The sequence below is a fragment of the Paramormyrops kingsleyae genome, chromosome 25 (genome assembly GCF_048594095.1).
Source record: "Paramormyrops kingsleyae isolate MSU_618 chromosome 25, PKINGS_0.4, whole genome shotgun sequence".
In the NCBI taxonomy this organism is placed as follows: Eukaryota; Metazoa; Chordata; class Actinopteri; order Osteoglossiformes; family Mormyridae; genus Paramormyrops; species Paramormyrops kingsleyae.
The window spans coordinates 32,623,333-32,641,584 of record NC_132821.1 but is presented as its reverse complement, the minus strand read 5'-3'; the positions used below and the strand labels follow the sequence as shown (position 1 = coordinate 32,641,584).

At 39.6% G+C, this 18,252-nt stretch overlaps 1 protein-coding gene across 1 annotated transcript; it reads right to left on the bottom strand.

The window, feature by feature from the left end:
* Positions 1-9,494: 9,494 nt before the first annotated feature.
* Positions 9,495-14,832, bottom strand: LOC111844232 (major histocompatibility complex class I-related gene protein-like). Its single transcript, XM_072707391.1, has 4 exons — positions 14,555-14,832; positions 14,183-14,449; positions 12,376-12,660; positions 9,495-11,964 (listed from the first exon to the last, which is right to left on the bottom strand). Exons 1-4 carry the CDS (start codon positions 14,739-14,741, stop codon positions 11,840-11,842), a joined length of 864 nt encoding a protein of 287 aa, XP_072563492.1. The 5' UTR covers positions 14,742-14,832; the 3' UTR covers positions 9,495-11,839.
* Between the last annotated feature and the right edge of the window lie 3,420 nt (positions 14,833-18,252).

Genomic DNA, 18,252 nt, shown 5'->3' with positions numbered 1-18,252 from the left:
CCCTCCCCCCAGCTAAACATCCAATCACTGTTAGTATGCAAATGAGCCAGTTTCTCAGTAGGCAGGGCAAAGCGAAATGAGCTGCGTGATTGCGGAAGGTTTGGAGGAAACAGCAATCTCTCTCGTCAAAATCATAGTGACTAGTGAGATCATGGTTCGAATTATTTTTGTCTATTTGGGGGGGTCTTGATCGGGGGGTACTGTACCCCCCAGTACCCCCCGATCAAGACCCCCCCCAAATAGACAAAAATAGCAGTTTGGGGGGGGGGTATTAAAAAAAAAAAAAAAACAAGAAAAATGTTAAGAAAGAACCTCACCTTGTAGGAAAATTTTATGTAAAACGATTTTAGACACCCCTAGTGTGGATCGTACCATTTGAACCACCTTGGTGCTAGAAGCAGCTTAGCCAGTCGGTTACGTCATTCATTCTCATTGAGCGACTTGTTCGTTGTGATTTCAAGATTCTTTATTCGTCACATACATAGTTATAACAAGTACAACATGTAGTGAAATGAACCCTGACCGATCCTATTTTTCAGTTTTATATTTCAAGACTCGGTGAATTGATTTTTTCTTTTTCATAACTTAGCCTACCCTTTTTAGTTTTGGTAATATTGGCAATAGTGAAAAGTGTTTTGTTGGGTTCAAATATGTTTGATATAGGCCATCCAATTAAGGTAAATGTCTTGTTTTTAATCTGATGAGGAATATTTTATTTTATTTTTTGTTTTACTTTTCAGTTTTCCCCCTGAGGGATTGCCACCTTACTGTGGTCAGGGGCTTTGCGTGCCTCAGTGACCCTAAGAGCTACACCAGCAGAAGCTTAGCCTTCAGGTGGGACACCCAAGTTGGACAGGTCTTAGGGCAGAGGCCTGACAAAGTGCAATCCAATTACATGACAAAAACAGTTATCCAGAGCACCACCCCACCCCTTTCCTGCCTTTGTCGCCACCATGTGCCCCCTTCACATTTCTGTCTGCCCCCTCATATATGCATGTCTAGAACCGGCCCCGATGTATGTACATATTTATAGCATGCCGATCGCGTCAAACAAATCGCGGCAATGCCAAAAACCCGTGCATGTACATTCTCAGTTATTAACGCACATAAATACATTTCAAGCACATGCTAATATAGTGCTGCCATATTGGTTTTCGGTTATCTCGATCATCGGTTATCTCGACGCTTTTTGGCAACCCCCTAGGCCGGCGACATAACCGGGTTCGACTGTATATGAATAATCAGCCTGTTCTAGTTTAAATGGAAATATATTATTGTTAATAAGCTGAGTCTGAGAGTTTTATTTATTTGATAGTTTATTTCACATTTCTTGTTTGTAAAGGCTAAATACAAATAAAAAGTGAACCTTTTTTTTTTTGTACTGTTTTTATTTAAAAAAAAAATTATATAATTTTAATAGGAGGAGCCTGGAGGTATTATAGACTTTGCAAATTCAGTTTGCAGACAACCATTGTGCGTGTCCTCGGCAGTTTTTTCCTGAGGCTTTTTAATATTGTCCATATCGATATCGGAATTATATCGTATCGACCAAAATTAAGAAATATATCGTGATATAAATTTTTGCCATATCGTCCAGGCCTACGATTTAGTTATAAAATAGTTAGTGGAAAAAAGTAATGAGTTTGATGATTTTAACAAGGCAAAAAATTAAGGATACAAAATCAAGTTACCTGCACATTGATACTATGAATAGATTTCCTATTAACATAGTCTCCCTCATTTATTGAAGGAGCTTTAATAGGAATGTAGGTGCCATCAATGCACCCAGTTATGAATGAATGAATGAATGCCTTTTATTGTCACTATACATGTATTACATGTATTCCAAATTACATTTGGAAACCCTGAAATAGAAAGTCATATATGGAAGTATCAAGTGTGTGTGTGTGTGCAGGATGAATACATGTATAGATATAAATAGTATGACTACATATTAAATATGCGTCATAGATTTTACTACAAAGGACAAACCTGCCACTCTGTGGAATTCCTCTTTAATAACACGCAGAGCTTTATGGACATGAAACTGTACAAACGTGTGTAAGAAGTGTTTAAGTGCCAGACATACTGTGCGAACGGCTCTACACACAGTTGCCTTTCCCACATGCTCTGCGTCGCCCATATTGTACAAAAAATGCCCTGACGCAAAAAACCGAAGTGCTATGCACAGAATGTTTTCTGTGCTAAGCGCAGACCCGCGGTTTGGGTTTGTGACATTTGCAATGTGCGGTTTCAAAAGATGTTAAGTAAATTAACGATTCTTTCGAAAACTGATAACGCTTTTTCAAATAATCATTAGGAAATTCAAAGACATCAATACGCGGTGTTATAACTCTCTCCCGGCGAAAAAAACCTCGTATAATTTGTGCCTCCACGTCCACAGGATCGTCATCAAAAGGGCACGCCATGCTCAGTAACCTTCTGCAACAAACTGACCCTGGAACATAACCTGCTACTGAGCAGGTTATCTTCAGAGAGTAAGCTGCTATGGTTACAGTACGTACATACCCAGAAAATTACCCCCGTTTTTGGAACCGAAAGTTGAGGTTATCCACTAACTTACCCTTAAACTTACCTGGGTATGTCACAACCTGCTTTCTGGAATACCCCCCAGGTTTTATATAAGGAGTAAGTCTAACCCGCTTCTTTGCCATTACAGCTATTCAGTTATCCCACCTCCTCCCCTCCACCACCTTCGGCTCCCCGTCCTGATCCGGGGTTTGGCTCCTTCGCCTCCTGCCTGGTCGCCCAGCCAGATCTGTCAGCTTCAGAATCGATAGAACCGACGACCAAGAGACGGGCTTCGCCAAATTACTGTTCACATACTCATTTACATTGTTTCATCAAATAAACACTCATGTCGAAACTATCTATTGAGGTCTCCTTGGTTGAACTTTTTGCAATCACAAGATCCTCACAAACAAGCCGTTCCGAGAGTTGGGCAAAGCCCATTTGTTACATCAGGTAAAATGGAGGCTCTGCTTTTAGTGACGGTGACAGCTAAACGTAGGCACTTAAGAGGATTCTGCCAGAAGGCACTATATGCCTGACATTTTGATACCTCATTTGTCAAGATCGGTCCAGTAGTTCCTGATCTAGAGCTTTTTAAAGGTGCCACTTAGCCGCCTTTTGTTGTAATGCAATTGCCATTAATGAACAAAGAAAAATTGTGATAAGAATTAGAGGTTTGTATTCAAGACACTGCAACAATATGATACAATATATAGTACACTAAACATCAGTCAGTTGCACAAATCCAAAATCATCCTGTCTTATTATACATCAAAATATCTTCTAAAGGTATTTTTCTTACATGTAATTATGATATTTGGTCATACCCTTCATCGAGATAGTGAATTTTTTTTTGACCGTATTTTCGTCTGGCAGCTCACGCATAATGCATTGTGTCCTTAAAAGACCCGGGCTGGGGATGCAAGATCCCGCTTGAATTTTGTTGTGAAACTTTGCAGATAAGTAGTTTAGAAACCAAAGAATGCGCCTGGAGGTGAATCTGGGTTGCCTGGGGGGTTGCTGACTATTTTTGGGAGGGGTAAACCTTACCTTTAGTTTGTGATAAACAGAACTTTGTGAAAACACCACGGAAATTGATCGGATAAAAATTGTTTTGAAATCGAGGTTCTCCTGTCCAAGATGGTGCCCATCTAACGTAAATTCGTGCAGTGCTAGCCCCAAAAAGAGGAAATTTTAGAATCCTACCGATACGCTCTTTTTAAAATGATGACGTCATCAGGGGCGACGCGATCGGCGATCGGCTCGAGCGAGTGTTTTAAGTGCCTACTAAACGTTCGGAAGCGTAACTACATTTCACTAGAGTCGATGCTGACAACGCCCAAGAAATTAATTACTTTCTATGCATCTCTAATGTAGACCAGTTTTAAAAAAAGTCACCATAATCTCAGTACAACAGTCTAACAATAATGGTGTGACCAAAACAGCCTCTAAGCAGCACGGTTATAAAAAAAGTAATTTAAAAGAAAACTTAACTAGTTGATATGCGATGTCATTTTACCTGTTTGACTTGGATGGCGTCTTGTAGCATAAAAATCGACGGTGTAAATAAAAACTTGTGTCACAATATACTTCAGTCATACACCGGTAAACCTAATAATAGTACAGATAAAATTTACCACAGAGTTATCTTTTTAAAAATGGCGAAAAACCCACCACGGCGAAATACAGAAAAAAAACGCAACCCGGAAAAAACTAATTTAGATCTACCAAAGCTTTGTTTCACCTTTTGCTCACTGATTGCATCCCACTTTAAAAATCCCTCCTGCGTCCCTGACTAAATGTACTAAACTGCATGAAAATCTGCGACCCTTAACTGAGCGAAATACTTTTACTTTTGGTATAATGTCTCGCACCCGTAAAAGGCTTGTGCGCAGGTGTTGTGGAAATCCCCCCCGCCCCTTTCCTCAAAACATTCCCTAATCCCTAAAAGGCGCTGTCACTACCGAAAATGTAACTTCCGCTACTACGCATGCGCACGCTTGCGACTTCTGGAAGGAGGCGTGCTATTTTTACGGCATCGCGTCACATTTCATCATTTGTTGATTTTTTATGAGAATGTCGACAGCGAGAAGAAAGAGAAGATTTAACTGGATAATGATGGAGTCCTTCGACTTTAAAATATTTTATTTCGCATAGGCCATTAATACCCAATGTGCTTCAAAAGGAGCGACGTAAAATACAGGGTATGGCCATCAATTTTACAGTCAAAGGTGACATTACTTTAATGTTACCATTATGTATTACACCCAGTTCGATGTGCTGTGAAGTTACTTAAACTTAGCCTGCTTTTTTTCTCCTTAGTCATTTCTTTTATTAATTGTATCAGTGTAATTACCACACACTCGTGTCAGTTATGGCAGCTGTGTCTTGTGGCGCTAAATGAAGCAAATTATATTTGTTTCTGACAGACGACCGATTGTTTTATCTTGGGCCAAACCACACAACATAAATATTGTTTATCATGTGCAAATAAAAGTTCTTAACTATTATTTTGGTGTGATTTTTATTTTTAGAAAATGCTGTACATATATATCACAGCCCCTTGATAAGCAATATGGGTACACAAGATTGATATACACCCCAATTTTATTACGTTTTCTAAAGAAAATGCATTACCATTGGGAAAAACCTCATGTAAGATTACAGTCAGGCACTAAAAGTAACGCGCACACATGCAAATATTACAATCGGCAAAGCAATATGGTTTAAATACCACAATAAACTGACGGCTGAACTACAAATATATACATCAATATAGGTCCAATGCATTTCATGCTTTGGACCCTTAATGACCCATCTCACAATACGTGACCAATGAATGATGACACACGATGTCCACGCCCTGAATCACGCAATCACGGTCTGCCGGAAAATGTGAATACATGCGCAGTATTGAGCCTGTGGAAGTGTATCTTACGCATGCGTAATAAAGAAGTGCCGGAAAATGTGGTTTCGTGGACGCATGCGTGATGAATGTTCGCATGCGTAGTAGCGGAAGTTGAAGCTCTGAACTTACAAAACATACTAAAACTACACTATCAATCTCTTTTAATTAAATTATTTAATAAAATTACTCTTTTCTCTGAATGTGCCCTCAAATTCTCATCGTAACATCACGCTCCACTGTGCAAATCACGTAATTACAGCCCAAAAGCAAACCAAAAACAAAGCTCCTGCCACCCCCCCCCCCCTCGCCACCCCAGTTGGGATTACGCGGTTACGATAATGGATACATGGAAAACCATTCACTATGTCACTTAAAGCACATATTTCATTCAGATGACACACACAAACAAGCAAAAATGATCACAAAACACAACTAGGATCAATTCAGAACACTGCTCTAAAAACTTTATACAACCAGGAACCATATATTTCAAATTTATCAAGGTTTCCATTCATAGTACTCAACATACAATACTGATAGTGTACAATAACACCACGTGCAAGCTCGTGTTTCAAATATTTTATTTTTCTCAGATGCACTGCTCCAAAATCAACAGTATGTAAACTAGGAGAAAAAAAAAGTTATATCCAGGCTGCAAAGAACATAAAAGAAAAGAAAATGTTCATGAAGCTGGTAAATCTATGTTACTGTAAATACTGTACATTACAGACATTATCCATCAGCTTCATGTCTCTGGGCTGGGTCAGGCCACAAAGCCTCATCCACATCACACAATACGTCTGCTCTTCTAAGGCAGCGAGGGAAGTATGCTTGGCTGTGTCTTATCCAGGCTTGGGTGGACTCTAAAGTGATATCCCCACAGGCCCACAGAAGATTCCCTGCTTCATAGGGATTCTGGTCATAAACTTTCTACCACCATACTGAGAAGAATTTTTCTTTGGGGTTGAGAATTTGGGAATATGCTGGCAAGAACAAATGAGAAAACCTGGGATGATCAGTGAACCAGTTATGTACAGCTGCAGCTCTGTGGAAACTGACATTGTCCCAAATCACAATGTATTGCAACAACTCTGACCTTCCAGCCTCATTTTGTTGTCGTTGCTCAACATTTTCAAAAAGATGATCAAGGAATTTTAACTGATGTGTTGTGTTGTAAGGGACATGAAAGGCATGGTGGTGGAGATCCCCATGTTTGCTTATGGCTGCCCAATAATATTGCAGCCTCTTCTTCTTCTGTTGAGGTTAAGATACTGATAGTCCAGCAGGTAATGAACATAGGAATCAGTCATTTAGCTGTAAGTTAGGGTGCAGCAGCACCAAAACAGACCTTGATACACTGAAGTTTTTCTTGCCTTTGTTTAATACTTTGTTCACCGAGTGACTAACATCCCACAACAGCGAAGACCTCTAAATTACACACAGTATGACTAACATCCCTCAACAGCGAAGACCTCTAAATTACACACAGTATGACTAACATCCCACAACAGCGAAGACCTCTAAATTACGCACAGTATGACTAACATCCCACAACAGCGAAGACCTCTAAATTACGCACAGTATGACTAACATCCCACAACAGCGAAGACCTCTAAATTACGCACAGTATGACTAACATCCCACAACAGCGAAGACCTCTAAATTACGCACAGTATGACTAACATCCCTCAACAGCGAAGACCTCTAAATTACGCACAGTTTGACTAACATCCCTCAACAGCGAAGACCTCTAAATTACGCACAGCATTGCATTTTTTTTTCCTTTTCTTCCCTTCCATGGTTACCTTTACATACCTACTTTTTCCACTTAATTTTTCCGGTTAAAATGTGATAGTTGGACTTTAAACCGAAATACCACGCAGGCCTTACTGTGGACATTTTTAACTCTTAATTTTTTAATCTGAAAATCTAGACATACTTCTAACATGTCTGATTAATTTTGAAAGTTGTCTTTGGTTTTACATTAAAGATTTTTTTTGCACATGAGCTTACTCTGAATTTTTTTAACCACATAGGTAAGATTCCTTTATTGTTATTGCACAGAGTACAAAGAAACTGAGTAGCATTCCTTACAGTGCCTCCACACATAGCAAATATCAATTAAAAATAGAAAAATATAAAGCTACTAAAGTACTAAAAAGAATATTATACAAAATCAGCAAGTATAGTTTTGCGGTTTTGTATAGCAGCTGAGATACTGCAGTCCAGGATATTGCAGAATGAAACCCAGGTTACTGTTAGTGTAACAGGAAATATATGCACACAAGTACAAATGAAATGTAAACGTAGATATAAATATGAAAGTCAGTGCAGTGTTCTGTAGACATATCAGTAAGTGTTCTAGTGTTGATGGTGACATCGTTCCAGAACAGTGTCATTGTGCGGCAGTGTTCCGTTCTCTTATGGCTCTGACTTAAAGCTTTTTTTAAGTCTGTCTGTGATATGATGGACAATGGGCTGGGTCAGGGTAACATCCAGGTAGCCCAACTGAAATGCTCGGCATTTACAGCTACTCTCAGATGATAGATGAGAACCTGAGAAAAATAGTGAATAATTTACCACTTGGATTTTAATGAGCTGCTAAGCAAAGAATCCGAGTAAAGAGAGTAATTGTTTTGTGTTCAAGGTGAATCAAAGCCTTTAGATAGTGGGTGCACATCATGAAAGGAATGTCTAGTACAGAGTTACTCCCATCAGCTCTCTGTCAACTGGGGTGAAATGCCATTTAATGGTCACTAGAGGGCAGTGTTGTATTTTATTCCATGATGGAACCATAAAGGAACAGATTATGATGGGTATTAATTAACTTACTCATGAGAAATCATGAAGGTTCCAGTCCTGCTCCATGACTAAAACAAAGAGAACCAGAAACAACATTCAACAAGTCATTTGGAAATCGCATGCTGTTAGATGTCATGTTTCATATAATGCATCAGTCTAGAGGAGGCAGTATCATTATCCACAGTAAAACGAGTCCTGTACCGACATGAGCTGAAAGGTTACTCTGGGAGGAGAAGCCATTACTTCAAAACCACCATAAAAAGCCAGATTGTAGTTTGTGCACAAAGATCTTAATTTTTGGAGACATGTCCTGAGGTCTGATGAAACTAAAATGGCACTGTTTGGCCGTAGTGATGAATAGTATATTTGGAGGAAAATGGGGGCAGTTTGCAAGCCTCAGAACACCATCCCACCGTGAGGTACGGGGGCGGCAGCATCATGGTGTGGGGCTGCTTTGCTGCAGGACTGACTGGTGCACTTCACAGAATAGATGGTGTCATGAGAAAAGAAACCGACGTGGATGTATTGAAGCAACATCTGAAGACATCAGCCAGGAAGTTAAGGCTTGTGCCTTTTTCTGAAGTGTAATGTAAACTGGTTTCAACTGTAAGTACACACACCAGTATCCCAATAAAAACATATACTTACATCTGTATTTAAGTCCATTATCCACAGACTGAAACATCCATTCCTCAAACGGTACAAGCAAACTCCTTCTTAGTTTCCTCATAATTAACATCTCATCCTGTTTCATAATAGTTTTTCTGAGTTATCACAGAGACCAAATTATCACTTGCTTTATACATTTATCCAGTCTTAAATTCAACTATACCTCTAAACTTTGGTGTCTTTATCCTACACCATTGACTATTCTAATAGCTTGTTTTAAAACACGTTTACTGGATATATTGAATTACTGTATGTGCATTATCTCACACCTCTGCAGTTAGTCAGGTGCAGCAAAACCAGCAAACAGTACAAAGTACAAGAGGTGGCAAAATTCTATATGAAGAGCTCTTCTCCAAAACGGCATAAATCCATTATGATAGTTTACAGGAAAATGACATTTTTTACCTAGACCCACACATTTTGTTAACATTTAATTTATCATGTTAAAATGGTTTGTTGGTGAGGGCAATATTGTGAACTGTTTATTTCATACCGTAATCTGCACATGTAATATTTATATGCCTTATCCTATTTTTGTTATTCCTACTTTCAGGATCACATACATACAAGTACAGAGACTTGGTGATATTGTATAAAGGCCTTTATTAAATATTCAGGAGAACATATATTCTGCGCATTCTCATTGGATGCAACACAGCGGCCACATCTCTCACCAGCCAATAGTAGGCTAGTAGTTCTGCATAACATAGGGTGACCAGATAATCCATGTCAGGGAGGACACTTTGAGCTACTTCGGGTTTTACAAACTAATTTCAAACTGAAAGGCTCCTGTGCTCGGCTAATTAGTTCAGCTCTTCTTCTAGTGACACATGCACGATTATAGGAGACTGACCAATTAGCACACAGTAAGAACTCAGTGCTCAAGTGAAATCCAGGTCCTTTTAATTGAAATGGTAGTTTACAAATCCTGTCCTAGCTCAGAGTGTCCTCCCTGCCCTGGATTATCTGGTCACCCTAGCATAACATACTCCTTTAACATTAACAATCATTATTTGAACTTAAAAAAAACACTTAAGATTGCCAAGAAGCATGAATTATTTTTCCAGATTAAATACTTATTTATACCTGTCAAAATAAATAGTTTAGGCCTTAAGCACTAACCCTTGTTGCACAGCACAAGTAACGCTCAATGAGCCAAATTGAACAATTATAGTAACAGGCAACAATCATTTCAACACAATCCTTCTAACAGTTAGCTATTAATATTCTATGACTTATAGTACAAAAACCTAGGGCTGCACACATCTTGATATGCAAATTATTCATGAGAAATACTGATATACAGCCACGGAAAAAATTAAGAAACCACTATATTTTAAAATAAATTTGCCTTCTTAAATCCCAGTTTAATTCTGGTTCTGCTGGCAGAAGCTACACTGAGCATCAGGATGCTTCAAGGTTCAAAGTTTCTAAGACAGCAGTACACAAGAATAAGGTGAAGCAGGAGACACTGGGAACGACCAGAAACCAGCCAGGTAGAGGGTGGAAGTGACTTTCTAATGGCAGAGATGACTGTTAACTTATCCAACAGGTTCCCCTGAATCATAGGATGGTATCAAGTGACCTTCAAAAGGAACTGGAAACATTAAGTTGTATTTATTCTACAAAAAAGGGGGTGAAATTACCCAAAGTAAACTACAGCCAAATAGAACTTATCTACCAATAGAGTGTGTCAAATAAGTCAGTGATGTTGCTGTGAGTTGTCAACAGACACAAAGCAGTGCGGACAAATGCAATGTGATTATTGCGCATGAAGATGCTGAAACGATACATCGTGCAGCCCTGTCAAAAGCCATCTTGAGATATTCAAAAGCCCGTACTGTGAATCTTTTTTGATAATATAGTAATTTTTTTTTATTATTTATCCTTTATTTTACTAGGAAGGTTCCATTGAGATACAATATATCTTCTTCCAGGAAGTTCTGGCCAAGATGGCAGCAAATAAGAAAAAAAGTTTCATATACATATATACAGATGATTAATATGAACACAGACAAACACATACAAATACTCAAACTATACATAGAATAAAGCTCAGAGATTTTTAAACACATTCAGAGAAGGCAAGGAGTTTACATTCAATATATCTTGTAATGTGTTCCACTCATGTGGTGCATAAGAACAAAAGGTGGATTTCCTCAGTTCTGTGCGTGTGGTGGGAGGCTGAAGGAGAAGTTTAACTGATGAACGGGTTCTGTATGTATTAGTGCGGAATGTCAGCAAACTACATATGTACTGTTGGGCATGAACCCCAATTTGCCCTTTAAAGCCTTTGCAATTAAAACCAGGCAATGCATTTTCCTTCTAAGACGTAATGATGTCCACTCCACCATCTCATCTTCTATTATCTCCATTAGTGCCGTTATTTCTGACCTATTTTGTCTGATCCCAGGAAACTGATTAATATATATTTTACTGACCAATCTGAGGACAAGTATACTGCTGTTATTCTCGACAGTATCTGAATACACTACTGAGATACAGCACATCAGGCTCTGCTAATTAGTTTCATGCATGGGCCAGTTTTTCCAACAGTGCTCAGTAGGGGTCAGTATAGTTTTACAGAACCATGAAATTGAAGTTTTCTTTGAGACTGACTAATATTTATAAATTGTCGTCTACATCAGATGGCTGTGTGATACCATCTTACGTTTTTTAAACAAAAACTAAAAACAGAAGCCTCTTTCAGGTCCGTCGGACAGCATTTGCTGACTCTCCCAGTATATCATTTTACCCAGCCTGGTTTTTAATTTAGTTATTTGTCTAACACAGTCAGCACCTTAAAAGTAATTCCCCCTGTTGAAATGGGAAATTAAATCCAGCCTTGATCCTGTGCGATATAACGACACAATTAACTATACATAAGCCACTTAAATCAACTGTGCACTGGTCTTTGTGTCTCACACGTTAGATTGCCCCCTGCTTAGCAATTCTTCGTCTCCTGCAGACGACTACGACTGCGGTGATAATTATAATCCCAAACAGAACAGGGATGATAATCGGCCAGAGCGTCGCGGAGTCTGGCCCAGCCTCTGGAAATGCAAAACACACACAAACACAGTGACACTGTTTCATATTCACACATCTATCAATTTATTTTCTACCCAGGAAAATTCTCAGAATTTGTGTCCAGCTGTGTCATTGTACACTGTGAGACCTCAAGAGTCTGCCAATTGTAGCATAGAGCTGTAGGTACTTGTACCTTTTAAGATACAGAAATGGACTATGAGAAACATTTTTCATGCCATTGGGGGTATATTAATGCTGTTCATACCTTGTGGTTCTTCCCCAGAGTCCAATTCTGTACCTTAGACTAAAAGGTGCATTTACCTACAGCTATTGGGTACAATTGGCAGACCCTTGAGGGTACAGCCCCAGTGACACACAAAGGTACAAACTGGTACTCTTTTTTCTGACAGTGTATAGAGTTAGAGGTATCTTACCCAAGTTCACGGTCAGCTTGTTTTCTGGACTCAGGTGTGTGACAGTGCAGGTATACTGGCGTTTCAGCTCCTCGTCACTGACCCTGAGGCTCCTCCTCTGCTGATAGGTCCCATCCTCATTGGGTAGCACAGTTCCTGCCGTCACCTCCTGGTCTGGGATTGGTTGGCCATCTCTCAGCAGGGTCATATTGATGCATGGAGGGTAGAAGCCTGTGGCCAGGCAGGTCACTTCTGTCCTCCCAGAACCTGGGTGAGCTTTCTTCATCACCCTGACTTTGGGGTGTACTATATAGGGAGAAATCATCATCATTCATTCATTCTTCTATACTGCTTGTGCTACACAGGGTCATGGGGTTCCGGAGTCTATTCCGAAAATAATGGGCGCAATGCAGGGAATAATCTGTGATGGGGCAGAAATAATCAAATAATATAAATATTAATCAGTTTTGACTATTGTGTAGCAAAACCCACACCTGTTTTCAGTTTTTATCTGAATACAAAATACACTGCTCAAAAAAATTAAATGAACGCTTTGAAAACACATCAGATCTCAATGGGGAAAAATAATGCTGTATATCTATACTGATATGGACTGGGTGATGTGTTAGGAACGAAAGGATGCCTCGTTTGATGGAAATGAAAATGATCATGCGGTAGGCTGGTCTATTTTGCCGAAATTTCATTGCAGCAACTCAAAATCGTACTCAGTAGTTTGTATGGCCCCCACGTGCTTGTATGCATGCCTGACAATGTCAGGGCATCCTCCTAATGAGATGATGGATGGTGTCCTGGGGGATCTCCTCCCAGATCTGGACCAGGGCATCACTGAGCTCCTGGACAGTCTGAGGTACAACCTGGTGGCGTCGGATGGACTGAAACATAATGTCCCAGAGGTGTTCCATTGGATTTAGGTCAGTCGAGCATGGGGGCCAGTCAATGGTATCCATTCCTTCATCCTCCAGGAACTGCCTGCATACTCTCGCCACATGAGGCTGGGCATTGTCGTGCACCAGGAGGAACCCAGGACCCACTGCACCAGTGTAGGGTCTGACAATGGGTCCAAGGATTTCATCCCGATACCCAATGGCAGTCAAGGTGCCGTCGGGCCTTCAGGCCACCCTCATGAAGTCTGTTTCTGATTGTTTGCTCAGACACATGCACACCAGTGGCCTGCTGGAGGTCATTCTGTAGGGCTCTGGCAGTGCTCTTCCTGTTCCTCCTTGCACAAAGAAGCAGATACTAGTCCTACTTATGGCTTAAGGACCTTCTACGGCCCTGTCCATCTCTCCTAGAGTAACTGCATATCTCCTGGAATCTCCTCCATGGCCTTGAGACTGGGCTGGGAGACACAGTAAACCTTCTGACAATGGCACATATTGATGCACCATCCTGGAGCAGTTGGACTACCTGTGCAACCTCTGTAGGGTCCAGGTATCGCCTCATGCTACCAGTAGTGACACTGACCGTAGCCAAATGCAAAATTAGTGGAATAAATTGTCAGAAAACATGAGGAGAGAAAAATGTCAGTGGCCTCCACCTGTTAAACCATTCCCGTTTTGGGGGTCGTCTCATTGTTGCCCCTCTAGTGCACCTGTTGCTAATTTCATTAACACCAAAGCAGTTGAAACTGATTAACAACCCACCCTGCTACTTAACTGACTAGATAAGTATCCCAGAAATTTAAATGACTTGATGCTATACTCTGAATAAAAAGTGTTCCTTTAATTTTTTTGAGCAGTTTATATATTATACACTTTAGGAGTGTGTCCCTGGGAATTTTTGCAGATTCATCCAGAAGATACATCACCTCTCCTCAGTAGAATATTCTTGTCCTGCTGCAGATAACTCCTCAATACCGAGACACACAGTGGATGGTATACATTTAAGGACCAGCTTTCCATGACATCCAATACACTCTGGCTCCAAAATAATTCTGACACAATGAATTTATATTCTTTGGAAAGGATGTCGTACTTGGCTTGTCCCTCTCCATCATAAGCATACAGTACAATAAATCGACTCAGCCTGTCATCTTCTAGATCGCATGCCACAAATTCCTGAGACACATGGACTCCTGCAGTAACAAAAGACAATATTTGTCCAGATAATAGTAACATATCGACTTTCAGATGTATAATCAAGATTCATCAAGTATTTATTCATCAAACAGTGAACTGACCTTGAGTGTGATTTGAGCGCTGCTTCATGACATCAGAAAAAGATGTCATATAACTATAAATGTCATCAATTACGTACTTCTTGAAATCATATTGCTCTATGGTGTTATCTGATCTCCAGTATCTCCGAGAGACTATCTTCTCGATGTTGCCATCATAGTATTCCACAGGGACGTCGTTGATCTTCATAACTACTATAAATCCAGGGAACTGTGTCTCTCCAGATATATATATTACTGACAGAGTTAGGGAATGAGACTCTTTTTGAAGAAAAATAATAATAATGAACAGAATGTTAGTATTACTACTACTACTCTGCAAGAAAATCCATGTCAGGTCTTGAACAGGGCTACAATATGAAACAGGGTGTATTAGGGTACTGGTGTGACTGTGGGATCTGGGACTGACAAAAAAACTCAAACCAGATTCATATGAGTAGACTGGGGTGAACTGAATGAATAGGCTCATCATCTGCCTTAGTGAAGCCAGGTAAGGCCTTCGAGGAAATCGTCATCAACAAATTGCAACCTAACAGACTAATGCAACCAAATTTAATTTCAACTAGTGCAGATTCACAGATAACTTTCAAAATACTTTATAAATGCAGAAAATTTTATGGGAAACTATTTTCCAACATAATTCCTGTTTGAAATTGTATTAGTGCTTTCTGTTCTGTTTGCTGTGTTCATGTCACGTGACCTGATAGTGTTTGATTGCACCACTATACCTTGTGAAGCCAGATGGAAGGAGCAGAAGACCAGTATGACCACCACAGATATCATCATCATCGTCGTGCAGGACACGGTCTGTCTTTAAAATGCAACTCATCAGCGTCCTAAGTGACAAAGAGCAGAAATGACCTGAATGTTGAAAACCATTTCATGTGGATCTAACAGGTCTGGTCCTTGAAGCCAGAAGCTCTTTTTGTTTTACGGTAAACCTGCGGCATCTTGGTGGCCCATTATGGATAATGAAGCGATTCTCTCCCAAACATACACATAATGATCGCATTTCAACTTGTATTTAAACTTTAAATCCATACAACAATGGGGGGAATCGCATGATGTGCCTGTGGCAGACGTTTAGGTCTTGGTGGCAGATTAAGATACTTTGTTAGCTGGATCGTGTCCCGTTTTACAGTCATATTGGTCTGAGACATTTGACACACTATGTTTTATATGTGAAAAGGACTTTGAACCAGATCCAGTAGTAGCCATATTTGGGCCGCTACCAGCAAGGCTCTCATTACCATCAATTAATCGTGAGGCTGCGGTTTTCTGTCTGTTGCTGGCAAGACGGCTAATTTTGGTTCATTGGAAGTCAAACCAGTCCCCTACACATCATAAATGTGTGGAGAGTGTTAATGTCACACTTAAAATTGGAAAAATTTAAGTACTCCATTAGAGGTTCAGCTGAAAAATATTTCAAAGTCTGGAAGCCATTCTTATTTTATTATGATTTTGTATATAAACCTACCAATGTATCATAAGTGGTGGTAAGCCCCCCCTTCCTCCCCCCCTCGTTGACGTCCTGTCCAGCATTGTTGTTTGATTTGAATGCTGTTGGTCATATTTATTTATTTATTTATGGTTTATTTGACATGGACAGTGCACATTAATAAACATAGAATGTAAATGTGCCAGAATTAGCCAAAATGGCTATTTTACATCTGTAAAACATACATGTTTGTTGTTTCATGGTTTGTTAAAATGCTCAATAAAAAAAGACTTTATAATAAGATACTTTGTTAGCAGGAGGTAAATAGGTAGGCAGTGAGAGATTGGCTGTTAATGCAGGAACAGCCGCAACTGTGTAGCTCTGACTGAGTCTCTGCTTTCCCTGGAGCACACGGGGAGGGGTCCTTAAATTTATTAACACTGTATATGTACAGAGGGTATGAAGCGATGAATTTTAGCCTGGAACGTTGGGGTAAGGAGGGCAGGAAAAGTATGGAAAAGGGGGATTTTAAGGTTGTAGTGTTTGGAGTGTTAATGCACGTGAGTGATTATCTGTTGGTACCCCGATGTCTGGATATGGCTATTAAAGTGTTTTTGTTTACTGACCCTTAGATGTGGTTATTAGCTGGACCTCCCCAGAGTATTAAAAAGGTCATGGCAGTGCAACCCAATTCCAGGCAATATTATTAATTTTGTTACAATATTATTAGTAACAGCCTGCTATTTGGACCTTGTATCACAAAGCAGGATTTCTTGCTTGGCTGAATGACTTGTCAGATTTAGGGCACCCCAGTTTAAGTGGACTTTAAATGGTAGTGGATCTTTACTCTCTTACACTTAGCCCAGATTAGCTTAAATGCAGCAAGTTATCTGGCTAAGCATGAAATCCTGCTTCTTCATACAGGGGGGGTGTTCTTCATATGCAAGTTAACAAGTTATCCAGCTAGTTCAACAAGACCAGGCTTTAAAGATAAGTTCCAACTTGACTAAACCAAATGCAACCCAAGGTATAAGGTATCATCACGCTGACTATCAGCAATCTATATAGGGTGAATTTCAATATGCGCACTATATGTGCACCATATGACTGTTCAAAACTTCCAGATCGGAGGCAAATTGGAGTTTGATTGGCGATTGCAAATCAGCGCTCGATTGCTGTGTGTGAACTGTTTGAAGATATGACCCAAGGGAGTGGCAGACACCCGCCAAATATCTAGCAGGATAAATGTCTTGAATTGAAACCTTTTGAATTGAAACCTTGTTACTACTACTTATCCTCAAAGTTATCCAGCTAAGCAAGAAATCTATGGCAAGACTTTTAACACTTAAAGTATTCACTTCACTATCCACAATTTAATTTTAGATATCTGTAAATGCTTTCTGGATACTCAAAATTCCAATTCGAAAGGCAAGAATGATAATTTAAGGTATCTGTAATTATAATGTGAATGGCAATTCAAAATATGTTCAAATACATTTTACCTAGAAAAAACTCAGACACCAATGTCACTTTCTAAAACATTTTATTCACAAACATCTGTACTTGCTGCATTAGTGACATAACATATTCTGTTTTTATCTTGCCATTGTGGGTTTTGTGTCCTGAACAAGTTGAGAACTGAGCTGCCGGAAATTGTGCCGGATGCGGTTTTGGTCACACGGACCAGGGCGGCGGTATGCAATATGGTAACGGAGGGTATTGTGGCCACCTTTAGGTTTTCGTCTAATTTCCAGATATTAGGGAGACACATTCTATCTAGTGGTATGTGACTGTACTTGGTACTGGTTGATACAGCACAGATATTGTAGCTGATATGCTATAGTCAACCACTCCTGAGAAAAAAAACTGTCACCATCAGATGCTGAGGCTAAGTTGCTAACATTAAACACCCCCTGGCGAAAATACCTGGAAGAATAAAATCTCCTGGCTACATTTATAAATTCAACTGTAATATGTTACCCAACCAATTTCTGTTCAGGTTACCAAAAACATATGTAGTTTTTGTATTTGCTAAATGTTATTGACAATTTCAATACACACTACAGCTGTTTCAAACGTTTTTCAAATGAGAGTAGGCTACTGTACAAATTAAATTACTCAGCGGTGTATAATTCAAATATGCTTAATACAGAATTGTACATAATATTCACAAATTTGTTTTATTAATACAGCGCATTTTCACGTTACATTGTATAATTGCGCATATTGAGTCTACAGGTACTTGGCATTGAGAGAAAATGAC